The following is a 27,126-nucleotide window of genomic DNA, read 5'->3' as shown; positions in this document are numbered from 1 at the left end:
CTTCCTCATACAGAACCTTAGCTGTATCAGAGTCCTAAACTTTAACTTTCAATTCAAAAGATTGAATGTGAGGGTGAGTTATTATTTGACGTCTGTCACCTTTTTTCCAAAGGAAAATGTTTTAGGATCATTCTGAACATAGGAGGAAAACATTTCAGTGATGGACTAATTTCATGCTGTGGTTGTCATTAAATCTCTTTCCAAGGCCAGTTGTTAATTTTGTTAAAATAATTTTTTTTTAATGGTATCTTTAGGTAAAATAGCAGCGGAACTGTCAGACTGCAAGTCTCAGAGATGGATGCTTTGTGAAGTGCTACAAAAGGACGATCCTTCCCACATCCTCATGAATTTACGTCACTTTTGTGGAGGAACAAGGTTCAAGACAGTCAGTGACAAAGATCATCCTGTCTCCAGGCTCTGCTGAACCTGCCGATGGGTGGGAAATGAAGGGAGACGATGAGTCCACTGAGAGGTGATGGAGAATGACATGCGCTGAGCTGAGATGCCTTTTAATGTGGTGGTTCTGATGCTGATGTTTAACTAAAACAAATCTAATCATTACTTTTTATGGGGATATAAATTTTAGTTTGTTTTTCTCCTCAATCTGGCTGTAGCTGCTATGCAAATATATCTTTTAAATGTTTGGATAGAGGCCATGCCAATTATGTTAAAAGTTAGCAATCAGTATTTATGTAACTTCGTAGGTCTTGTGAGAGGGCGCAGATCTGAGTGCATACATCTTACTAATTAAGCTCATTGACGACATGCAATAAACCACACTCAAGATGCAGTTACCTTCAATTTTGGTGGGTTGATCTTCTGTTGATAAGAATATTTAGGGAGGAGAGGAGGTGAGCAGGGCTGAGAAAGTGTAGAGTCCAGGTCCGAAACAGAGGCGGAGAGAGCATGAAATGGAGGGGAGGAAAGCAGATGGCTGGGAAAGGGTGTGGTTGCTTGCTCTCCCGAAGAAAATGACGGTGGCTTCAATATCGAGGAAAGATAAGAGGCGATTATGCTTCTCAGAATGAGGTTACATGGTCTTTACAGAATATCCTCTCAACTTCGAGCATTTTAAAGTTACCAATAACCTTGGGAAGTTCTATTTATGACAGTTTTTTTGCTTTGGAACCACTAACTTCCTCTTTTGAATTTGATCCAAAATCCCCAGGGGGTATGATCAGTGTAATTTTTCGGATGTGGGTAGCTGGAGATAGAAACACCTACATTCTATCATTTTATCACACGTTTATATGACGGCTCCTTCTAAAAGTGAAGGAAAAAAGCATTGAAAACCCTGCAACAACGGTAACTTGTGTGTAAAGCAGGTCGTCAACTATCAATAGTTTGTCACAAAGCTGGGGAAGTGCTGGCCCCACCTGCAGGGTGTGAGCTGGGGCTGGGATGAGCCGGCCTGGGGGACTGTCTGCAGCAAAGAGCACCGCCCGTCAGCAAAGCCGTGCATCTAATCACACCTTCAAATTGACTGAATTGAAAGGAAGATTCGTTACTGAAATAATTGATGTGGAGACACGTTTGACTCATTGCGATGAATTATCTGTTATTCAATAAGGTGTTTGTTTTACACAAAGGCAGGCATGGCCAGGTTATCCTGAAATAGAGGAACTATGAATTTGACTGGGATAGCGGCATCACAGGAACCATCCTCTCTATTATTTCATAATTTCCATAATTGCCAGTCATTATACTTGCTTCTTAATTCACAGGGTACATTTGAGGGATCAAGTTTCTTTCTTTTTATTTTTGAAATGGAGTTTGGCTCTTGTTGCTCAGGACAGAGTGCAATGGCACAATTTCAGTTCACTGCAACCTCCGCCTCCCAGTTTGAAGCAGTTCTCCTGCCTCAGCCACCCGAGGAGCTGGGATTACAGACCCCCAACACCATGCCTGGCTAATTTTTGTATTTTCAGTAGAGATGGGGGTTTCACCATGTTGGTCAGGCTGGTCTCGAACTCCTGACCTCAGATGATCCACCAGCTTTGGCCTCCCAAAGTGCTGTGATTACAGGTGTGAGCCACCGCACCTGGCCTCGAGTTTTCTCTTTTTTTGAGATGGAGTCTCACTCTGTCATCCAGGCTGGAGTGCACTGGCACGATCTCAGCTCACTACAGCCTCCTCCTCCCGGGTTCAAGCGATTCTCCTGCCTCAGCCTCCCGAGTAGCTGGGATTATAGGCACCCGCCACCATGCCTGGCTAATTTTTGTATATTTGGTAGTGACAGGGTTTCACCATGTTGTCCCAGCTGATCTCAAACTCCTGACCTCAGGTGATCCGCCCGCCTTGGCCTCTCAAAGTGCTGGCATTACAGGCTCGTTTTTTGTTTTAAGAGAGAGGTTTGCAAGCTAAAGTTTCTGGATATTTTCTGCTTTTGTTGATTAAAACCATTGTTCAAGTTTCTTTGTAACATGTACCCAATTTTTAAGTAGTCAACGTGAAGTCAATACGAAGGGAATGACCTCTGTAGAAAATCGAAAGGGGACAGAAATGCTGTTTTTCTTTTCTGTTGTCTTTGTTTATCATTATCATTACTATTTTGGCAAAGTGCCATTATGTCCAAGGTATGGTGTATAGTTTCTCCTCCTGGAATAGGACAAATTTCTGGGCATCAATTTCCTCTTCTCTAAAGTGGGGATGAAAATATCACACACTTCACTGGGTTTGATGATTAAAGATGTAGAGTTTTTACAACAGTGTCTGATACTCAGTAAGAGCGCCACTATTAGCTATCATTAATATTGGAAGATTACAAAGACTATATCAATTACAAAGACTTTTAAAATACAAGTTTATGGTCCTAAAGAAATAATGGGATAATGGAATTATATCACATATTTACATCATTTAATTAAATGTGGTCTGTTTTCAAACACCCACTCCACCCCCAGCTTATATAGTGTTTGTGTTTTTTGTTAAAAAGACCTGTTAGGCAGTGTCAAAATAGATATTTATTAATATGATTAACTGTAATAGCTAATCATAGTAAGGCCGGTTAGTTCTTCAGGAATTGGGAAAATTAAAATACCTCATTATTGGGTTTTGCAGCACTGCTGTCCTCCTTGGGGATCCTAGGATCTGTGGGGGCGGCTAGAGGGTGTTTTAACCAGTGGGGTTTCTCCTCCTCCTCCTCCTCCTCTTCAATGTGCAGGCATGGGGTCCCCTCTGACCCGTCGTGGCCACACCACCAGGCATCTCCTTCCTGAGGTTCCGGCAGCCCTCTCTGGATGCCTGACCCAGTCCCCTCATAGATGCCCTCCTCTTCCTCTCCAATGACGGGAAGGGGTGCAGGCAAGGAACCCACGCTGGTGCACGCAGAGGCCACAAACTTATCCCCTAGGACTTCTGGCACCTTTTTAGGGTCTGAGAAGCCCCCTCTCATTTTTCTCAACTCTGCAAACTTGCTTTGAGTTGTCGTTCTGGGATCCTGAAGAGGTTCTGCATGGTAAGGCTGGGCTGCAGTCGAGGCCGCGCCCGCGTGAGTGGCAGGTGATTCGGCAGGTGCAGTCGCTGGGGCCAATGGGAGGAGGACAGCAGGTTCCTCCTTAATTTCCAGAATGGTGTCCTCTAGGAGGGTTGGTTTGGCTTGGTCAGCAGACAAGGTTAAAGCACCAAGCTTCTCCAATTCACCCAAGAAGTTGTCCAGGAAAGGAGGTGGTGTTGGGGCCACAGGGTTTGCTGGTGGACATGAGGCTGTCAGGGACGACCAGCCCTGGCCCGTTCTCTGGAGAGCTCCTTTATCTGAGCCAGGTGAGGCTTTGTGGGTGGGAGGAGGGGCTGGTTCACTGGAAGCCAGCTTGGAAATGAGCACGGATTATGAAGTTAAGAAAAAAATAAACGAAGAAAATAATAATAATGCATCAAAACATAGAGATGGAGAAATGCAGAAAAGATGTGCTGGTGAATACGAAAATAATTTTATGTTTAACATAGACAGATTTGAAGACATTTAGAAGATATCTAGGTTTGAAGATATTTTGCTGAAATTTAAATACACAAAATCATTTATGTTAATTAGAAAAGTTGCTTCCCAAATGGAACTCTACTACTTTTGGAAGGGCCTTAAATGTCAAACAAGATAAAGATGACATAGAGATTGCCAGGACAGTAAAACCTTAGAGATTTATTTTTATTTTTATCTTGTTTTTTAAATTTTTTAAAAAATTTTTTTGAGATGGAGTCTCACTGTGGCACCCAGGCTGGAGTGCAGTGGCACGGTTTTGGCTCACTGCAACCTCCACCTCCTGGGTTCAAGCGATTTTCCTGCCTCATCCTCCCAAGTAGCTGGGACTACAGGCACCTGTCACCATGCCCAGCTGATTGTTTGTATTTCTAGTAGAGATGGTGTTTCACCATGTTGACCAGGCTGGTCTCGAACTCCTGACCTCATGATCCACCCGCCTCGGCCTCCCAAAGTGCTGGGGTTACAGGCGTGAGCCACCGCGCCTGGCTCTTAAGAGATTTAATAGTTTATTTACTTTAAACTATGTTGAAAAGATATTACAGGTTTCCAGATATTGATTTAGTAGTATAAATGACTCCAAAGAAATGTTAATGTAGAATGAAAACTAATAGTTAAGTCTTTTTATTTCCTGAATGTGTGTAGTGTTCTCTTTTCCTACAGTATAGCCCAATCTTTTAAACTTTGACAATTTTCTCACTTATGTTTGCAAGGTGATATGTTAACAAATTTCTAAGTGAGTAAGTTCTGAAAAGCATGTTTCAAAGACAGGAACCCATGATCAGAATGAAACTGAGCTTACATAACTACAGCTTCAAAGTTTGAAAGAATCCAAAGTAAATGTTTACATAGAAAGAGCCCATCTGATGCTGATGGGAGAGAGAATTTCTGGTTAAGCCCCCGTTCTCTTTCAAAGCTTGACATTTATGTAAATCGGAGGAGGTACGATTTATGAAGCTTAATCTCCTGAAGTAAAAATATACTTCTATATATGTAGTATTACTGATGTATTTTGGATATGGTAAATGATACAATGAATTTGAAATTTTATGCAAAGTGATTAAAAGTAGTTCTAATAAATATATACACCCCACATGTACTCATAAAAATTAGAAATTAAAAAATGTAGTTCTAGAAGTGCCATTGACTAACATTGGAATACATTTATCTGCCCTTGTTGGACTACAGAAAACGCCACCTGCTGTACCTGCTGCGCCTGCTGTGCCTGCTGTACCTGCTGTGCCTGCTGTACCTGCTGCACCTGCTGTACCTGCTGTACCTGCTATGTGCATAAAGGCCTTGAGAAGGCTTTCACTTTAGGTCTCTCCAGGTAGATGCCTTTGATTTGGAAAGACAAAAGTCTCCCAAAAGATTCTGGAGATACATTTTCCAGCTGATAGTTTAGGATAACACTTTACACAGGGAGCCAGCCCTTTTGCTCCTGGGGTCTTAGTGTGCGTAAGTGGGTGATGCATTTCCCACTTAACTTTCGACTCCTGTGTCCTATAATAAGAACGGGGTATTAATTAGATTTATTTAGTTTTTTTTTTTTTTTTTTTTGTTAAAGTCATCTTATCATGGGATGACATAAAGGTCACAAAATTCATGTGAGCATCTTAAAACAGGATTCAGGACCCAGGCTCTGAGCTGCTGACTCACAGACTGCCCGTGTGGTTTGTGCCTGGATAGACAGCTGCTCCTCTTAAGTCCTGTAGATGTTGAGTTTTCAATGAGATATAAACAACTCAAGTCTTATTCAACAGTCTACTGAAGTTCCTTTACTGGCTAGAGTTCTAGTTTATACCCTTTGTTATATAACACAAAAGTTTTCAGTAGTTAGATTTGTAAAGTCTGTGAAATATATAATAATTTCAGATCGTCAAGTTTCCACTTTCACTTTCTATGATGCCAGGAATATTATGTGGATGAGAAAGAAGGATCTTAAATTCCCTTGTCGTTACTGCCACCATCACCACAGCTATCTGATGCTGCGAATACTCTAGTGTCATCACCACCACAGTCACCAAAATACATGTTAGCAGGTTAAACTGCTTAGCTTTACGACGGACTCACTTATACCGAAAGCCAAATTAAGCATCCTGGTATAACTATATCACAAAACTATACCTATAATACAAAAACCACACAATTATTTTGTTTTCCAAAAGCATTAGAATTGGATTCTAATGCACTAAAAGCAGAAATATCAGAAAGAAAATCAACTTACATTTTAGTCTCCCCTAAGACAAAGACAGTACATCAAGAAATGTGATTTAAATGTGTCACCAGAGTGGTTCATAAATTATTAATGAGTTCTCTGTTTGTAAATATCAGTTAGAAAATAGGATCTGTAGCATTTAGTATATTTTGGATGTCATCATTTAGAAATACATTATATTTATCTTTCTAAAAATGATTGTCACTGCTGAAGTTTTCTTCATTAAGCCTGTGACATCACAGCATGGATTACCAGTTGGGATAAAACCATTAAATATTTCTTTCAAATTATGGACATAAGCTTCTCAACATATTTTTTTCCTAGCAGTGAGCCATAAAAAACTAGTTATTGGTGAAATTTGTATATGCCTCATGTTTAAAATCGGGTATTATTTTAAAAACTTGAAAACACATTCAACTACAGTTAAATTGTATTCACATCAAAGATGAAAACATTGGGATCAAAAATGTTATATTGCCATTGTTAATTAGGACATATGGAAGAATTTGTTTGATGTTTAATGAGCTTATGCAGATACATGATTTTCTTCCTTACAACATTTTATCTTAAGGTACAGTTGCTTTGAAATTTCTGAGATAGTTCTTTCAAGATGACTGAACGGTGGACAAGACAAATATATGCATGAAGATTCTCATCTTTTCTCGTTATCAGCGGAAAACACTAAAGAAAGCATGCTGATCTATAAATGCTAAGCTCTGGTAATGAAGTGAATATTCTTAAGAAGATTCTGGAAAACTTTATAATCAAGCAAACAAAATTGGATAGTACCAAACTGTTCCATATATCCATGAATACAGGGTTGAGGGTAATTATTTGCAACTGAAACTCAGTTTTCCAAGAGGATCACAATAAATACAATGCCCAGACTTAACTCTTCTAAAGGAAAATGACTCTCTTGAGATAGCAGATTCTTAGATCATTTCCTCACATAAAATCCTTCTCAGGCTCATTTTCAAGGAGCAGTTTAGGTCACTGGGATGCTATCTTGAAATAGTCTTTTCACTGGAGCATGAAGTGACTTCACACTTTACTAACGTCTGAGAAGCTGATTTTATTTCACCAGCTCTAGATGGTTTGGTTTTTCATGTCCCAGCCTTGATCTCAATTAAAATAATTAATAAATTTTGCAACTTAATACTTAATATTTTTTGAATGTTGGGAAGTACTTAAAACATTTTGGAAGTAATTGGCAATTTAAAGTTTTATTCTTAGAGGTTAATGAGAAAAAAAAATCCTAAATGTCATACATAAAAAGAATATAATTTAGCAGAAAAATGGGAAAAAATTTCACATTGTGAGTGGAATAGCCTTTTTACATTCACCAATTAAAGAAGCAAAGTCTCTTTTAAATTGCATATTGAGAAAGATATTCATCCTTAGCCCACTCAAGTGAAACAGTAGACCTGGCATGTAACTGTCCTAAAACTGATAAAACAAACTTGAGGACATACAGTAACCTACAACATTTTCATTTAAACTCATAAACAAATTGACTTATAGATTCTAATTAAAAATTTTTGCTCTAGCTCACTTTCCATATAAAAAGCTTGTATAGATTTGTCAACCTAATAACCAAGTGTTCTCGTGATATGCCATTTTGAGATATACATAGTATTTTGTGTTGTATATATTTATATTTCAAATTATAAATCATAATTGTATATACATGTGTGTATATAATTGTATTTATAAAGATCATATTATATAAATACAATTTACATATCTAAAAATGAAACTTTAGAAAAAAATTATTTCAGAAAACATTTATGTACACAGGAATACGGATATATGTCATAGAAGACTTTATGATATTATTGCTTTCTCTTTCTCTTTTGATATTTTAACTTGAAAATGAAATGAGCAAAATTAATCATGAAATCTTTATGCCAGTACCTATTTGAGAAAAACTGAATTATATTTACAGACGCGGCACTCACACATGTAGAGACATAGTATGTAAATCTCTTTCTCTGCAATAGATGTGATATGCTAATCTAATGTCCTAAAATCACATACTGATTATCTTACTCGGAGCTCCCAATATCACATGAACATGATAGAGTATGTTCTTACCTTATTTGAGCTCAAGCTGTGAATCCTATCACTAGAATAGCTGTGGGGTATTGGAGGGTCGGGGTAATCCTCAGCACCTTTTGTGTTCTTCTTGACGACCTCCACATAGGAAACAGGGAAGATGCCTTGTCTGTTGATTCCTGGGATTTTACCTTCATACCAGTTTTGATCAACTCTTTTAAGAAGAATAACTCTATCTCCCTGTGATGAACACAAGAAAAATGTATTAGAAACAGATAGAATAACATGAAAATATAATTGTCAATGTTTTCTATGAAACAGTAAGTTTCCATTTGGGAAGGTACTGGTGCTTACTAGAAAAATACACATTCTCAACATATATGTAATTAAATTGTCCATTCAGGACATTAGAATCTTCCCTAAGGATGCCTGGTTAATGTGAATAGGTTTACCCTTGTTCACACTGGTATTGTGTGAAATTATTTGTCTAAGTTATTTCAAAAAGCAGAATAGTGTAAAAGGCAATGTCTCAATGACAATAGGGTTATTTTATCTCTGGTAGATTCAGTGCATTGGCCTTCTGTAGGAAGAGCTTCAGAAAGTGCACCACAGCTCATTGTGCACCACAGCTCGCTGTGAGTGTGTGTCTGAAGTGGTTACAGAAAACACCTCGAGACGGGAGAATATCGGATGGCACACCGTTTTCTTTTTTTATTTATATTTTATATATATATATATATTTTTTGAGAGGGAGTCTCACTCTGTCACCCAGGCTGGAGTGCAGTGGTGTGATCATGGCTCACTGCAACCTCCACCTCCTGGGTCCAAGCAATTCTCTTGCCTCAGCCTACTGAGTAGCTGGGATTATAGGCACCTGCCACCATGCCCGGCTTTTTTTTTTTTTGTATTTTAGTAGAGATAGGGGTTTCACCATGTTGGTCAGGCTGATCTCGAACTCCTGACCTCAAATGATCCGACCACCTTGGCCTCCCAAAGGTCTGGGATTGCAGGTATGAGCCACCATGCCCAGCCCATTTTCTTCTTTAATCTACATGCGCTAAGTAGTGACAGAGTGAACTAAAGGGATGGGGGAAAGACAGCACCCTAGAATATCAATAGCTGTGACAAGGCTGGCATTCCCCTGGCCTTTACCCTGACTATGTAAACCCAGCATTCGTCCAAGTAGCTGGTGACGATTCCATACTTGTCGTTAAATATTTGAATAGAACCCTTGGCTTTCACAACAATAGAAGTTTCTACAATCACTATTCCTTCCACCTGCAGTGACCCAGTCAGTGCCACAGAACTCAGTTTAAACTTTAACTCAAAACTACATGTAGCCTAGAAACAGGCAGGCAAGTTGATGCTACCGGGCAAAAACTGCAGCTGCATTCAGCAGGTGATACAGAAGCTTGGGCAGCGGCACCTGATGGTGTGATGGAGCTGAAACAGTCGTTGATCTCAGCCCAATAGGGCACCCTTCTTCAGGTGCTACCCAAGAAGAACTTCGACCTTGAGTAGCACTTGAAAGTTCTCTTTGTGTCAAAACACTGGATGGTTGATTTTGTGTGCTTCACCACCACTGAGCAGCACATACTCAAGAAAAGTCAGTCTCAGGCCGGGTGCAGTGGCTCACGCCTGTAATCCCAGCACTTTGGGAGGCCAAGGCGGGTGGATCATGAGGTCAGGAGTTGGAGACCAGCCTGGCCAACAAGGTGAAACCCCATCTCTACTAAAAATACAAAAATTAGCCGGGTGTGGTGGCGGGTGCCTGTAGTCCCAGCTACTCCGGAGGGTGAGGTGGGAGAATCGCTTAAACCTGGGAGAGGCGGAAGTTGCAGTGAGCTGAGAACATACATTGCACTCCAGCCTGGGTGACAGAGTGAGACTCCATCTCAGAAAAGTCAGTCTCCCCAAATCTGAAAATTGCACTGATTTTCTAGTACACCAAGAACCGGCAGTTGCTAGGCTCCTGTGTGAGCTGTAAGAGGCACTGGTGAAGCCTTTACATAGAGCATGGAACAGGAGACAGAGTTCATGTAATGCTCTATGGTTCTCATGCTGGGTGGGGCAGCCCAGAGGGTAGGAAAGGAGGAATCGGCTGATGATGCAGAATTAGGACTGATAGGAGAGAATGAGACAAGGTTCTGCCAGGACCAGAACAAACCAGGACTGTGGTATTGCCCTTCATCGCACCTGGCTACGGATTTCTCTAGTAGGCGTGGGAAGTCCTAGAGCCACTCTAAATATTACTATCTTGCCTGTGTTGTGTGCAGAGGCAGTTACCTCAAACAAATATATGTCATGTTTAGAAAGCAATACAAATAGTTCATTTATCATTCTCAGTTATGTAAAGTAGCAAGAAGAGTTTGTTTGTTTGTTTGTTTGTTTTTGAGACGGAATCTTGCTCTGTTGCCCAGGCTGGAGTACAGTGGCACTATCTCGGCTCACTGCAACCTCCGCCTCCCGGGTTCAAGCAATTCTCTGCCTCAGCCTCCCAAGTAGCTGGGACTACAGGTGTGTACCACCACACCCAGCTAATTTTTGTAGTTTTAGTAGGGATGGGGTTTCACCATGTTGGCCAGGCTGGTCTTGAACTCCTGACCTTGTGATCCACTTGTCTTGGCCTCCCAAAGTGCTGGGATTACGGGAGTGAGCCACCACGCCCGGCCTTGAGTCTTTTGATATTATTAAGAAGAGATACTAGGATTGGATGGGCTGCTAGAGAAATTTGGGTCAATTATGAGACCCAAAGAAGGAGGATCCAGGGAAGAGCACTGCACAGACGGTCCTTAAAGCAGCTCCCCAAGAGGAAGGATTTTCTTCACCTAGGACCATTCCTAGATTCCAAGATAGAGGAAGATAAGGATTGGATTATCTTGTTTTTAAAAGATTGATAAATAAGGCAGCAAAACAACAATATTTTGAAGTGTATCAAACTGCTTTTTCCTTTTGTGCTCCCGAATGTATAAGTCCTCGATTGTTCAGCCCCATGCCCAGTTTCCCGGACTGAGCCACAGAGGGAGAAGCCTGGTATCCCACAGGGAACTCCTCGGAAAGGACACAGGGACCAGCAGGGAACTGTGACTCTGGGCTGCCTTAGGGAGTCCTTTGTAGAAAATAGGGCTGACATTAAAATGTCTAAAGAAAAAGATAACCTATTATCGTTTAGAAAATATACAGCCTTTTCAAACACACTGACGAAACAACAACAACAACAACAACAACAACAACAACAGCAACAACAAAAAGCGGCTGGGCTACCTTTCTCAGTGACAGCTCCACGTTTGTGTCTGCGTTGAAGTTGTATTTGGCTATAGCTTCTCCGATTTCTCCGGGCTGGGCTGGCGGAGGTGGTCTCGCAGGCTGTGCTTTCTCAGGAGGTGTGAGTTTCTGTGAAGGAAACAGTCATCTATTCTCAAATCCGCGGTGACCTTCCAAACCACCACCATCCGAGAGAGAAAGGCAGAGCGCTCACCTCTACGTATGAGATCGGGAAGATGCCCACTCTCCCGTGGTGTTCTCCCTCATACCAATTTTGATCGATTTTCCTGAGGATGTAGACGGTATCTCCTTTCTTAAATGACAACTCCCTGGAAGAAACACGTTGACATGGTTTTCTCGTGATGTACAACAATAATTCTGAAGATCAGCACCCTCGCTAGATCTGCATTTGTTTGGCAAATACACTTACAATATTAAAAAATCCAATTTGATATTGAGTTGAGTCCCATTAGATAAGAATGATCCTTGCAAATTCTTAGAATGTACTTAAAACATTATAACTTTAGAAATGATTTCAAAAAGAGTAACATTCCATTGGATATAAATCACAGACAGATTAATATGAAGTTTAAAGGAGGAGACAGACTCTTGCTACTTCATCATTAGTTCAGAAAAGAGGCATTTTGAAGCTTGGGAAAATGATGGAATAGTTCTGCACTGATTTTTCTTTTGTCCTGAAGCTAGTTGGCTAGTTAGTTACTAGCCCCCCAACCCCTTTTGATGTACCGAAGCTTACATGAAGGAAAACGAATCTCATGTAGCCTCAGAATAGAAGTGCCAACACCAGAACAAACTTTATTTGTGGATCTTTGAAGTTGGTTGACAGATATTTTAATAGAGTATCTTGATAAGGAATTTATTTTGTGTAACAGAAAAGACCTTACGTTTTAAATTTTCAATGGGGCACAAAGAATGTGTTTTAAGGGCAAAGACATGCCAATGCTTGTCTTCTTTCTATCTTTTATTTATAAAAAATAAAAATATTTTTAAGACACTAACTATATTTTTCCATTTTGGCTGTTTCTAAGAAAATTGTAGGTATATTGGATTTGGGCATTTATGATTTTAAGTTATAATGACATTATTCATTTTGAATAATTCACACCTAAACTTATCACCTTCACTATATCAACTTTTCCTGGCTTAATCACCCAGGTGATTAGGTTGGTTCATTATTTTGCCTCCACAGTTATTCTTGGATGGAGGGCGATTAATTTGTATCTTCTCCCGAGAGCCTCGCTTTGCAACACATCTACCTTCCCACTCTGGAATCTTCTGCATTGTTTTGTTCAGAATTTTCATTTCTTTAATCTTTTTAAAAAAATTTTGGTTCAGAATTTTCAGTTGGATCATTTATCAGTATATACCATATGATGGAGAGAGATTTATACCTGACGGAGAACACTTCTCATTGATTAAAATAATTAATGGAAAAAATGGTGGCATGTTAAAAGAATGATCACACATTTAGAAGTGCTAAAATCTTCACAATTGAAAATGTGTTAAATTTTCAGTAACTCTAAAAACGAAAGATTCACAGAGCTCTACATTCAAATACAGCGCTTCCCTCTTTTGTGCAAATGCCTAATACAAAAAACAGAAATCAAAGCAAGATATTTAATGTTCACAACACAACAGTTTTATTTGTATCAGGTATGTTTTGTTTCCAGAAATGAGACTAGCTTTTTAAAATGTATATGTATACATATGAATTAGAGGCAACCAAGTTTTTAAAGCTATGAAAAGGACTCTTTTGTATTTGTACGGGGTTGCATTTAAAATTTTGAAGTCCTTAAGACACAGGAAAGTCTCACTCTTAAGTTTTCAAAACTGTGTCCCTCTCATCTCAGACCTAGAATTTTAAAGTCCAATTTTCTTTCCCCCGCCCCTCACCTTTATTTGTATTTATTTATTTTTGAGACAGAGTCTTGCTCTGTCACCCAGGCTGGAGTGCAGTGGTTTGATCTTGGCTCACTGCAAGCTCTGCCTCCTGGGTTCAAGCGATTCTCCCGCTTCAGCCTCCCAAGTAGCTGGGATTACAGGCGCCTGCCACCACGCCTGGCTAATTTTTGTATTTTCAGTAGAGACGGGATTTTTCCACGTTGGCCATGATGGTCTCAAACTCCTGACCTCAAGCGATCCGTCTGCCTCAGCCTCCCAAAGTGCTGGGATTACAGGCGTGAGCCACCACGCAGGCCACTTTTTAAATTAAGACTTCTCAGAAGACCTTGTGAGCCTTGGGTGGACACCCTTCCCACTTCACGTCCCCTGCCATTCCTCAGGGTTTTATATATTTAAGAAAGCTATGGATTGATTTTTACAAAGAAGAATTAAAACATGTGTGCTCCATAACATTATTTTATAAAACTGACATGCGTTGTACAAATTGTCACATCGTAGCCAGAGAACAGTAGTTAGGACCAGAGTGCAGTAGAAACAAGTCATCTTATTTCTCTAATCTGAAAAAAAGATGTAAGCTTTTCTTCAGGCCAGATTTAAGCCATGTGTGACATCTTAATTTCTAAATAGAATTTTTCTTATCTAGTTCATTTCCTATCTCAGCAGCATTACCAAATTCTGAGTGATTAATTTTTATATATCTTCTGCCAGAGACAGTTTCTGGAACTATTAATTTATATTATACGCATTTTTATGAATAAATTATTTTGGTTGTTATATATATATTCAGTGTAAGCAACACATAATAATTTAATGACAATTTACAATGAATTCAATATCTGTCTTGAATTCTACTGGAGACCAAAGTTTCTTAAAGGTCTGTGCACATAGACCACAAACAATCTGGGCAGCTCCCTCTTATTTAAGTCTACTCATGTGCTTCCACAACCACATGCCTATCTGATGAGCAAAGTATAAAGGCAAAAGAAATATTGCAATTCAGGATGGTGAAAACACCAACACCAAAAGACCAAAGGAGAAAACTTTGCTCAGAATCTCTGAGCTTTGCAGGCTGAGGATGGAGACTTCAGTACCGGAAGCTTGGTACTAAGTTCTAGTCATCAACCCCACAAACCATGCTTGGAATGTTTTGATAAATTTGAATGTTATCAAATTCCTCCAGCTAGTGTTAATTACTCCCCAATACTTTACTTGTTTACTTATTCATTCTTGTTTTGAGACAGGGTCCTGCTCTGTTGCCTAGGCTAGAGTGCAGTGGCGCAACCTCAGCTTACGGCAACGTCTACCTCCAGGCCTGAAGCAATCCTTTCGCCTCAGCCTCCTGAGTAGCTGGGACTATACAGGTGCACGCCCCAATGCCTAGCTAATTTTTGTATTTTTTGTAGAGACGTGGTTTTGCCATGTTGCCCAGGCTGGTTTTGAACTCCTGGGCTCAAGTCATCTGCCAGCCTTGGCCTCCCAAAGTGCTGGGATTACAGGCATGAGCCACTGTGCGTGGCCCCCAATACTTTATTAATTCATTATTGATACAAAAATTCTAAAAACAAATATTCATAATTTCTTTTTGTTTTTCCTGTCCTTTAGAACTCATTGTGTTCTACCTAACATGTTTAATGTAATTTAAAACTCAGTATTTCTCAACTAAACTTAAAATAAAACTAAAATGACCCTATCCCAAGTAATTCTGAAGAAACCATTTAATTAGAGTAGACTGCTGCATTGGGAATTAGACCTCATTTGTAACACATCCCATTGCAATGCCTATTTCTTAAAGCATTACTAACATTTAAAACCACCTTAAATCATATGATGAATATTTATCTTACTTACTTAGATGTCTGAGCCTTAAAATCATAAACAGCTTTTGCAGGCAATTTCTGAAAAGGAAGATAAACAATTAACACTAATTTAAAATTTGAATTTTCTACAAGATAGTAGTTTCATGTGCCTTAAAGAAAAAGGAAAACTCAAGGAATGATCAAACATACGTAATGTCAATCCTGCATTTAATTTACAAACAAGTCCATTTATTCTTCATTTACATATTTAAGCTATAACAGGAATATAATAGAAGGGTTATTCACTGTCATATTTTATCTTAGGAAGTAAAGGAGATTAATGTTATAATGAGAGAATAAAATGCCTGCTGAGGATTGCATCCTAGGCATCATTTTGGCTGTTACAAAGGCTTTTCCCACGATAAATGTGGAGGGTCAATGGCTCTGTGTTCTATGGAGATTGACACAGCTTTTTCTGAATCATAATAAAAGGACCAGATGTCACAAAAGAAGTCATCATTCCCTTTATTAGACACTTATTAACATATTAGCAAAAATATTAGCTCAATTATCACTGGGAGGCTAGTTACCGGGCAAAAGTATAGGTGTGATCATCTTGCATTCCCTAGAGGGTTCGGGAACCCTTCAACACTCTGTCCACCAGCCACTTGTATTTTAGTGGTGATGTGATGTAACATGTGCCCATTCTCAAACGTTGGGGCCCACAGATCTCCCTGAGTCATCCCGTACCCTATAGCTAGCTAGGCCAGCTCTTCCTTCCCCACCAACCAACAATCCCTTCACTCCATTCCTTTTCCCCATGACGCTGGTGAACTTTAGGAATCCTGGACCATTTCTAACTTCTTTGGGGATCCCACAGGCTCTGGACTACATCAGACGCCTGTAAGATCCTCTGGAGTGGATGCCAGTCCTAGTCCAGCTTTTCGTTTCCATCCAGCCCTCACGGCTCCAAGGCAGTTTGAGCAAGAGCTCTAGCCCCGGTTCAGGGCCCTGGACAGAGTTCAGTTGGTGGGTAGCTCCCAGGGGCAGTGTCCCGAGAACTGGGCTGGTTAAAAGCTTTCTTTAGAGCTCCTCTCCAATAAAAGTAAGCCAGCAAAAATTATTTATGTAGGCTCTGTATTGATTTACAACACAGTTGACATCAGGCTTTCTCCTAGACCAGCGGGCCATGAAATTGTACAGAGGAAACCCATTCCCTCCACAAGGTGCCCTAACTCAGGACACTTTGAGGTCACAACGGTTAAGTTCATGGGCATCAGATCAAGACTCGGAGAGGCCTCATGGCCAAAACTGGACCACCACTAGTGAAGACCCAGAGCTAGGGTCAGGGTGTGGACTGCTTCTAGCGTCAAGAGTTGCTATGCTCGGGCTCCAAGGAAAATTGTTTCTAGTTTCTCAGTACTTTCATGTTTTCTGCCGAGTTCTTTACTGGTTTGGGAGAATTTTTGGCTGACAAGTGCCCTATCAAGTGGGTTGCTGTAAAAGACTCCAGTGCTATTAAATTAACTACCTCTTTCTCTGGAGTTCCTCTTCTTTCCCTTGGTGCACTTCTCCCTGTGTCAGTCAAAGTTGATGAGTAACTTCTAGGGGACTCACGGTCTATTGGAAAGAACAGGGCCAGTCACAGTGAGTATCCACTTAATTACAAGCCAACTCGTTCTGCCGTTTTTCCCTGGTGGCAACTATATTTTCCCCAAATTTGGAGAGACACCATTATTGAACACATGGGTATAAAACTCATAGGTCATCACAAAATTGTGAAATAAGACACAAAACAAGAGCATTTCAAAAGGAAAAATATCTGAGGTTGCAGAAGTATTATAATTGTCTATATAAATATAATAGCTACATTGCTGATTAATTATATTGCCACGCCCACTATAGACAATTTATAATTAGAGGGATTTTTCATATAAAAATTTTTCAAAACTTTCTGTTTCTGTGCTTTTGCCTCTAATTTATAATTACTATTATAAGACTTATAGAGGATGGAGAATTTGAAAACAGCAACAAATTGTAGAAAAAGAAACATTTTGTGGAATAATTTAAGACAGTAGTAATGAAAAAAAAAAGAGATAAAACCAAAGAAAGTATGAGGATGACAAGAGTGTGGATGAACATTCTCCTTCCACCTTACTCTCCCCTCTTCTCTCTTACTCTGTTTTTAAATACTTATTGAATCTTAAGATGCCATACTGTTTATCTACGGCCTTCTTTTGTGCCCAGATGATAAACACCTTATCAGAAAGCAAAGAAACAAAGAGATATTGTTTCTTCTTACTGCAAGCAAAAAGGGATAAACAGAAAGCATCATGTCAGTTGCCAAATTGCTTATGAAATATTGAATTATTTTTGTTTATCTTAAAGCAAAGCACAAATAATCACATTACAAAATTATGATTGCATGTAGTTCTTAATAGTATCTTATACCTTTTGCACTTACGTGACTTACATATGGAGATGTAAGTAGACATTAAAACTATTCCAGCAGTCTATGTCATAGAATTTTATCAGTATAACTGGGTCAATATTTGTCAATTCTTTCTTTTATCCCTTTAATAAATCTAGTTATCCAGACTGACAAGAAGCATTAAAAATAAAATTTATTTTATCCATCTATGAAGGAATTTAAAATGCTGATTCATAATAAGAAAACATTGTTTTAGGGTTTTGACTACTTTGATGATATAAATTCTAAGTTAATATACTTTTATGATCAGAGAGCCTGATAATGATCACAAATTTTAAATTCCTTTTCCTACCCCATGGAATATAAGCTATTTTTCACTTGGGTGAAACACAATTGGAAAGTAAATATTTTATTAAAAAACAAAATACTTTTAAATGCATTTCAAAGCCCTTTCAAGTCATGTTTCAAAAATGTGCTCTTATCTGCACATAAAATTGAGAGATGATTATATTAGGATATTAAAAACCTGGAGAAGGTAGCTAATTTATTAAAAAATTAGATCCTGACACATTTCAATTAGTGAAAATTTTCGATTGTAGAAATTGATTTTTAAAACTCTAATTGATGATTTTGAAGCATGTTGCTTCAGTCTAAGGGTAAGCAAAGATAAATGTAAGTATATAGTACAGCATCAGTGAAAGCAAAGAAGATAAATACTAAGTAGATTTCTGCAAGTTGATTAACAATCAAGCCATATTTGACACTAATACGAACTGTGAATCATGTCTTTCTTTGTCTGAGATTATGTTTTATACTATAAATTCTGAATTATTAGGAGTTTGAATCCCTTTTCTGTTACCTACTCTCTGCGTGACCTCGGACAAATTTCTTATCCTCTCCAGGCCCAACTTCCAGAATTGAAAATGGCTCTTAAAACAACACCCACTTCATAGGCCTGTGCCAGTTTTGATTAGATAATGTATATAAAGCACTTTGTAGTGTCTGGTGCATAGAAGTTTCTCTGTTGACCAACTTTCAGCCCAGAATGTTCATTCCGATCTCTTAAAATTTACGTAGTGAACAGATGAGCTCTAAGAATTAATGAAAAGAATTGGTCACAAATTTTAAAACACCCTGGGTTATAAGTTATATAAATCTCAGAAAGAGTCCTCTGTCTTTTATTTATTTATTGCTGTTTATTCTTGTGTTGCCACTTCAAAGTTATCTATGAAAACAGAGTTTAGAGTCACTTTTAGCCTGAATAATGTAATTCAAATTTCAATACAGGACTGTTTTAGCGGAAAGAGAAAGTGAATGAATTAAGTAATAATGGAAAAGAGAAAATGAATACACTAAATGGTGGAAATGGGACTGTTGTATATACAGCTTAAAGATACATTCACAAAAATTTTATCACAATTGTGTCCTTGAAATGGAGAAAGCTATTAAGCAAGTCCTAATTTCTTTGTGTCCATCAATTACTAATCACATCTTTCAGTTTTGCTTCTTGAATGTTTTCATATAGTAACTTCTATACGGAATGTGAGCAAATTATTAACAGAATGAATATAAAGTTTTAAAGTTAATATACACATTTTTAAAAGGCTATGTGTGGAACTATAGGTTTTGATTCATGTCACAACGTAATTTATCATCTCAGTGTGAGTAATGGTTGCTTCAACCCTAATCCTGAGCTACACAATGGCCTTCCCTCTCGTTTTTGAAAGAGTAAATTTTTGTGAATTGATGATCACTTTAAGCCACACATCAAGTCCAAATATCACACGGGCAAATGAGCAGTATTCAGTAACACATATTTGCACAACAAGTGTTTGCTCCACAACACATAACGACGCCAAATGGTCTCCCAGCTCGGGAGTGATGAGATGTTGGAATGGACAATGAAAGAGCTGGAGGGTGGGTCTCTGAACCACAAAGAAAAAGAAACGAAAGCTCATCCACCTTGGAGTGCACCGCCACGGTCTTGGTGGTGGTAGTTGTTGGCTGTGTCGGCGTCCTGGAAAGAGGCACTGTGAGGCATTCTCCCGCAATCATTCTGGTAGGGTGGACAATGAATAGCACCATCTGGAGGCAGTGGGTGGAGAGGCTGGTGCAGGGGGCTCCTCCTCAGCACTGTCAGGGAGGAGTTCCTCTCGGGAACATCTGGCAGCAGCTCACTGATGAGACGGTGCAAGATGCTGTCGTCTGGCAAGCTCCCCCTTTTCTTTTCAGCTTTAATTTGGTCACAAATGTCTTTAAGGGCAGAGTCCAGAGCCTCAAACACAGACGCTTTACATTTTGCCTTTTCAGTCTGTCTCTTAGGGGCTGAACTTTTTTTCCTGCGGAAAGGCACAGGACTGACTAGAAAAGCCAGTTTAGAAAGGCCGGGGTCCATTTCTTGCCTTCTGGGCTCCTCGGGGTTTTCGTGTCTGGCTCTTTCGTGTTTCAACATTGTGGTAAATCGAGTGTAGGAGGCCGGGCACCTGCCTTTGCAGGAGCTGATGAGGTGGCGGTGGTGGTGGTGGTGATGGTGGTGGTGGTGGTGGCTGGATCCATAAAAGCTTTCAGAGGATGTGAAGGAAAAGTGATCAAAGTCACTTTCACTGCAGAAGGATGACCCCTCTAGGTGAATGTAGTCACTGTGGTCAGACACAACCCCGTCCTGGTCGCTGTCGGAGAACTCCACGTGGGCTCTGGGCTGCTCATCGCTGGTGACTTCAATGTGAATGGGCACCAGGGCGTTAGACGTGCAGCCTCGCTGGCCCTGAGAGGCGGGTCCACTTTGGTTTTCTTCCTCCAGCAAATACTCAATGGAGAATCGCCTCTTGGGGCATAAGCCATTTTGTGGTGGTTCTAGGGTTACCGGAGATAGCATGTCATCCCCTAAATTGGGCATGGATTTGGACTTCTGGATCAGCTTCTCGAACTCGGAAATGCGCGTGGGCACCATGTCCCGGGGCACCTCCTCCGTGGAGGACTGGCTCCAGGCCTGCAGCAGGCTCTTGTGCTGCTGCTCGCTCTCGTACTGCAGTATCCTGGACTTCACGGAGCAGATCACCTCGGAATTCATCAGGTCCTTGCGGTTGATGCGGTGCATTTTCTTGTACATCTTTAGGAACCCCGGGGCGTTGTGGGCTGACCGGTGTCTGATCCTCGATCTGCCGGGACCGCGAACCTCCTGGATGCAGGGCGACCCCCAGGCTCTGCGGCAGCTGTCTTTGGAGTCCTCTTCACATAACAGGGAGCCCATGCTTTCTGACTTGATTTTCGGGTCCGGGAAGCTATCGCAGTCATCGTTTAGGAGATCGTCACAGCTCCGGGATTTGATTTTGGGAGAAACGGTTTCTTCTGTGCTGCTCCAGATTTCTGCGTTTTGCCGGGCCATTTGCCAGCCGTTCTTGAAACTAATGGCCCTTGATGAGTCCCGAGGGACGTCTAAGTGCTGTCTATAAGTGCTACAGTAATCTAACTCACTGGAGGGGTTGCCGTTGAGCCCTGAGTAACTGCAAAGGGATGGACACATTTTGCTATCATCCCCACCTTTTAATCCAGAGCAGCGTGGTGGAAGAGAGACATTTGGAGAAGTTAAAAGGTTCACAAGGAGAGGAGAGCATGTCAGTAAGCATCAGACAGCACAGCGAGGAGAAAGCAGTTAGTGTGTTTTAATCTAGAGGCTGATTGTTAACGCATGGAGCTTCAGCTCTAGAGAAAAAGGTCTAATTCTAAAGCGAGCTAATACTTTTTCAATGAATGTAGCTTTGCAGAGAGAGTTGGCAAAACTATGCATAGAAGTAACTGATGGAAGCAAATACGCCTACTTCTATTGCATAATTCATACACCTTTCTGACAATACTGTTTGCCAAAAACACAATAGTGCCTCTTCAGCTGATAGCATGATCTGGTAGGAAAGGTTTAACAATTAGTGTCAAAAGTGTGATACATTTAATCAATTTAATAGGGCCGGAATTTGAGTCTCATTTGATTCGTAATGATACATAGGTAGAGAGGGGTTTATACATTTACATCTAATTAATACTCTCATGACTATATCAAATAATTTTTTATGGGTCTTGGATTTTAAAAGCTATAAGGCAAAGTATTCTCCAAAATTGCAAAATCAAAATGCTGTGAACTATTGCTGCTAACATTTTTCCAAGAAAAAAAAATAGCTAAAGCTCTTTAAAAAAACTAATTTATCTCTTAAATTGCTCTACTTTAACCTCTTACTAGGTACATAGTTCTCATAGGAAAACTGAATATAATGCAAAGCTTTCATCAGAGGCGCATATATCATGCTTTTTTTCTGGGAAGAGTTTTTAAAAAATATTTGCAATTTGATAATAGAGATGTACACTTGGATTCAATTTTGAATAGCTATGGAAATGTTCTTTTGTTTTGCTGAGTTAACTAATAAATGAGAAGCCAAATTATATCTAACAGGACATTTTCTTCTTAGAAATAAAATCTAACAGAGGAAAATATCTCTATTCAATACGCATACCTTACAATGTTCTCTAAATTCTTTAAAAGTAGGTGAGCACATTAGGTAGGTACGTACTGCCTGGGAAAGGAAGTTGATTTAACACTCCCTGTGATAAAACAAATGTCTACATTTATCAGAATCCTTTTAACTTTTGGGTAGTGTACAATAATAATGAGTCAATGGCATTGCATGACTTACTTGTTACCTTAAGATTCATTGGAATAAGTGAGTTGAATCTGATAGGGCATCTCTGCTCCTCAGAGGAAAGGTGTGATGGGTGGAGCTCACATGCCCTGAACCATCAGCTGATATTACAGCTTTACGAGGCCTTAAAAGGGCTGGGCCTCCACCTACTCAAGAGTCCAATCATCACAACCAGAATATCTTTTGCACACAAATCAGCTATCACTTTTAACTATCATGTGGCAATGGTCTTAGTGAGTATAGTTGATAGGTATAGCTGAATCGGTCTGGTTTTATAGAAACTTATGTTAGAGCTCAATTTCTTCACACATTTCAAAATCTCTTTCTCTTCTGTTTCGATCCCAAGATACTAGAAGAGATTGTGTGGTCCCAGATTTGGCAGAGCCCTAGCTCCCTGTGGATGCTGGTTCAATCCTCACTCTCCATCTCAGAAATATTCCTGTCCTCAAGGAAGACCACTAAATGGTCTTCCAGAAACCAGAAGGAGTGACTTACTCCTTTCAACAGTGAGCTGCCTACACCTGCAGTGAGGAGACAGGCTGCCCAGAAAAAAAGGCTTGGTGATTCCTGAATGATATAATTATGGTCTGGGACCAATCAGTCCTGACTGTGAACAGCTGTGAATTGACCACTATGTTACCTGGCAGGACCTGGCTGCTCCACTGTTCATACGAAGGTGGCCCAAAATATACAGCAAATGGCTAAAGAAATTAATAGGTCAGATTTTTTTTTTTTTTTTTTTTTGTAAATCTAGAATTGAATAACTTTTTAAAACCTCCAAACCAATGTATATTTTAGGTAACAATTTCCTCTGTTGTTGCTTGTAATTTCTATCCTATAAATTTGACTGATTTGCTAGTTGTAGAAACATTAGAAAATTTTCACTATACGTCAATGTTTACAAATGACATCTTTTAGTAACCTGATGATACATATTTGATACTTTGAATTTGTTTAGAAAGGGATCTATTTGGGGGAAAAAAGTGTTAGCAGATGCTAGTCAGAGTTCTTGAAGCAACCTAAGTGGCTCGCCAGCTTGAGTCAGTCTGGGTGGGAAGAAAGCTATTGTTCTAAAACTGTATTTTATTCCAGACACCGTACGTGGGAGCCAGCACGTGCCACTATCACTGGGCCAGCTTTCACACAGTGCTCTAGGCTAAAATGCAAACTAGTAAATTGTTGTGTTTTCATTTACTATTGCTCACCTTTTGCTCTTGATGGGGAAGAAGGAGAAGAGCTAGTGAAAGACTTTGTAAGGGTGGTGCTTGATCCTGGGAGGTCCGCTCGGCCTGGGCTAGTCCTGCTCACACTTTGATCTCCCAAGCCCCGTGGTGGACCCACTGCAGGCTCGCTCTTCCTCCGCTTCCTGAAGTCACTGGCCATGCTTGCAGAACTGAAAGAAGGAATCAGATCTGTTTGATTGGCATTGGAGGAGATTAAGGTGTGCACCAGAAAAACCAGTGGAACGTGCTAGTGACTCCTAAACTTCTATCAGCAAAACTGCACGGCTAGGAACCCATCCCTTGATGTTCAACATGATTTCTCTAGAAGGACCCTTTTAAAAATGAATAGACTTTATTATTTATTTATTTTGAGATGACTTCTGGCTCTGTCACCTAGGCTGGAAGTGCAGTGGTGCCATCACAGCTCATTGCAACCCCAAACTCCTGGGCTCAAGGGATACTCCCGCCTCAGCCTCCTGAGTAGCTGGGACCACAGGCATGCGCCACCACATCTGGCTAATTATTTAAATTTGTATTTACATAGAGACAGAGTCTCACTCTGTTGCCCAGGCTGGGTTGAGACAGAGTCTCAAACCCCTGAGCTCAAGTGATCCTCCATCCTTAGTCTCCTGAAGTGTTGGGATTACAGGCATGAACCACTATGCCCGGCCGACCTAATTTTTTTAGGGCAGTTTTAGGCTTGCAGAAACGATGACTGGAAAGTGTAGAGTTTTCTTGTAGTCCCTTTCCTCTTATATAGTTTCCCTTATCATTTACATATTCTTTTAGTGGGGTACATTGTTACAATTGGTGGACCTACCTTGATGCATCTTCACCCCAAGTCCATAGCTTACATTTGAATTCATGTTTTATCTTAAACATTTTATGGGTTTTGAGAAATGTATAGTGATATGTGTCCATCACTAATGTGTCAATCATATAAAATAGTTTTACTGCCATAAAAAGTTTCTGTTCTCCAGCTTTTCATCCCTCCCTTTCTCCCGCTCATCCTGGCACCCATTGATCTTTCCACAGCCTCCACAGTTTTGCCTTTTCACCATGCCCAGTTGATATCATGCAGGATGTGGCCTCTCAGATTGGCTTCCTTCACTCAGTAATACACTTTTAAGGTTTCTCCATGTGCTTTTTGTCACTTGATAGCTCATTTCTTTGCGTTGCTGAGCCACATTCTATTCCACAGATGTGCCAGAGGTTATTTATCCATTTACCTATTGAAGGACATCTTGGTTGCTTCCAAGTTCTAGCAATTATAAATAATGCTCCTAAGAAAACCACCTGCTGGTTTTTGTGTGAACGTAAGTTTTTAAACATCTTTGAAGTCAAAATTCTCCTATAGTGAAATATGTTGTGATTGAGAATTCAGTGCTATAATTTGTATCTTATATCTTTTCTCTATAAAGCGGAGTTCTAATAACATGAATATATCCAGAGTGGCATACCAAATACAGGAAAGAAATGAAAAAAAAAAAAAAAGGCATCAAGAGAGGCAAATTTCTCTCACCTCAAGGGTTGTCTGCAGCTTGTCCTATCATCTTAGCTTTAGAAGACGTTGTATTGGAATTTCAACATTTTCTATTTAAATAATGAACGAAGGCTGAGCGTTATGGCTCATGTCTGTTATCAAGTACTTTGGGAGGTCAAGGCTGGAGGATGACTCAAGGTCAGGAGTTTGAGACCAGCCTGGACAACTAGTGAGACCCTGTCTCTACAGAAAAGAAAAGTTAGCCAGTTGTGCCATGTGCCTGTAGTTCCAGCTATTCAGGAGGCTAAGATGGGAGGATAGCTTGAGCCCAGGAGTTTGAGGCTGCAGTGAGCCATGATTGCACCACTGCACTCCAGCTTGGGCAACAGAGCAAGACCCTGTCTCATCAGTCAATCAATCAATGAGTATCAGTTACCTGGTCAGCAAATTAACTATTAAAGATTCCTTCCTCTCATTTGCATAAAATACTGTCAATAGTCTAGACTAGCAGGGAGTTTGTGTCATGGTTTTGAGTTTGAGTACAGTACATTTAAGACAAATGTTAATGAATGAAGCCACACATGGCACAGCATACTGTGCGTGAAATCCCTGGATTCTTAGATAAGAATTGTGTAGACAACAGTGATAACAGCAACAGCAGCAATCCCAGCTCCCGTGGAGCCCAGCAGAATGTTATGTGCTTTATTTACGTTTTTGTCTTGTTTAGCCCACACAGCAAACCTATGAGATATGTGCTGTTGTCTCAGTGTTACAAATGGTAAAGCAAATACATGTGCCTGGGATGTACGGAAGGGGAGAGGCAGACCTCAGAACTGGTTCATCCTCTTCTGAAGAGCATGCTGCATCTCCTAGACCTGTTTTCGCTGTGATTGTCCTGTCATGTGAGGGTCTGTGTGTCTTTACGGCAATCTTTAGATCAGATTAAAACTCTAAAATTCAAACGTTTTAGGTGCATAGATAGAGGCACAAGATAAAAAGGAGGGTTCGAGAGTTCCTTTCTCAGGGATGTTATTGTAGTTGGTTGGCACTCAGAAACCCAATTTACGATTGACCCAATCCACAAAGAAATCTCCATAGAAGGGTAAATTAATGCTACTACATAAATATTTGTTATTGATGTTACAATATGGCTGGGAGTTTGTATTATTCTATATTACTATTGAACTATGTCTGAGTATGTCTGAATTTTGTGATTTTTTTTTTTTTTTTTTTTTTTTTTTTTTTTTTTTTGAGACTGAGTCTTGCTGTGTCCTGAGGCTGGAGTGGAGTGCAGTGGTGAGATCTCAACTCACTGAAACCTCTGCCTCCCCAGCTCAAGCAATTCTTCTGCCTCAGCCTCCCGAGTAGCTGGGACTATAGGCGCCCGCCACCTTGTCCAGCTAATTTTTGTAGTTTTAGTAGTGATAGGGTTTCACCATGTTGGCCAGGATGGTCTCGATTTCTTGACCTCGTGATATGCCCCCCTCGGCCTCCCAGGTGCTGGGATTACAGGCATGAGTCATCGTGCCTGGCCATGAATTTTGTAATATTTTAAAGGAAGTGTGACATTTAAAGCTAACAGAACTTACCTCAGGTGAACTCTGAGGGAAGTTAGGCCTAGCAGCGACAAGTCATCTTGCCTCAATTTCTTTTTCTTCTCTCTCCTTGCCAACTGTGTAAACTTGGTAAGTTACTGAGTCTAGGTGTCACTTTCCTCAGAGATAAAGTGGGGACACTAGTATATAATGATAGTGTTGTCTTAGGATTGAATATGTTTTGTTCTTATGCCTCATTTATTGGTAGTATTAATAAAAGCATTTCTGATTTGTGTGGTCAGAGTATAATCAACAAATACGTGTATACAATTTTTAATCTATAATTTTTTTTTTTTTTTTTTGAGACAGAGTCTGGCTCTGTCGCCCAGGCTGGAGTGTGGTGGCGGGATCTCAGCTCACTGCAAGCTCCGCCTCCCAGGTTTAAGCCATTCTCCTGTAGCTGGGAGAGCTACAGGCGCCTCCTCGTTGCCTCTCCTGTTGCCTCCCAAGTAGCTGGGACTACAGGTGCCCGCCTTG

General features: G+C 40.2%; 1 protein-coding gene across 11 annotated transcripts in view; it reads right to left on the bottom strand.

Moving 5' to 3' along the window:
* SORBS2 (sorbin and SH3 domain containing 2) overlaps nt 1–27,126 on the bottom strand; it is a 378,235-nt gene that overhangs the window by 17,792 nt on the left and 333,317 nt on the right. For 6 of the 11 annotated variants that reach the window (XM_023221011.2, XM_023221009.2, XM_023221007.2 and 3 more), the window contains 6 exons: nt 23,554–23,741; nt 16,761–16,849; nt 15,282–15,328; nt 11,725–11,839; nt 11,511–11,639; nt 8,286–8,486 (listed from right to left, as the gene is read on the bottom strand). In XM_023221011.2, coding sequence (XP_023076779.2) covers nt 8,286–8,486; nt 11,511–11,639; nt 11,725–11,839; nt 15,282–15,328; nt 16,761–16,849; nt 23,554–23,741 — 769 coding nt within the window. Of the gene's footprint in view, nt 1–8,285; nt 8,487–11,510; nt 11,640–11,724; nt 11,840–15,281; nt 15,329–16,760; nt 16,850–19,622; nt 21,201–23,553; nt 23,742–27,126 lie in introns of all 11 variants that reach the window. The other 5 variants (XM_023221003.3, XM_023221004.3, XM_026456057.1 and 2 more) reach the window with 1 other exon arrangement.

Source organism: Piliocolobus tephrosceles, chromosome 3 (assembly GCF_002776525.5).
Source record: "Piliocolobus tephrosceles isolate RC106 chromosome 3, ASM277652v3, whole genome shotgun sequence".
Lineage (NCBI taxonomy): Eukaryota > Metazoa > Chordata > Mammalia > Primates > Cercopithecidae > Piliocolobus > Piliocolobus tephrosceles.
The sequence above is the reverse complement of the archived record's forward strand: the minus strand, read 5'-3'. Positions and strand labels throughout refer to the sequence as shown.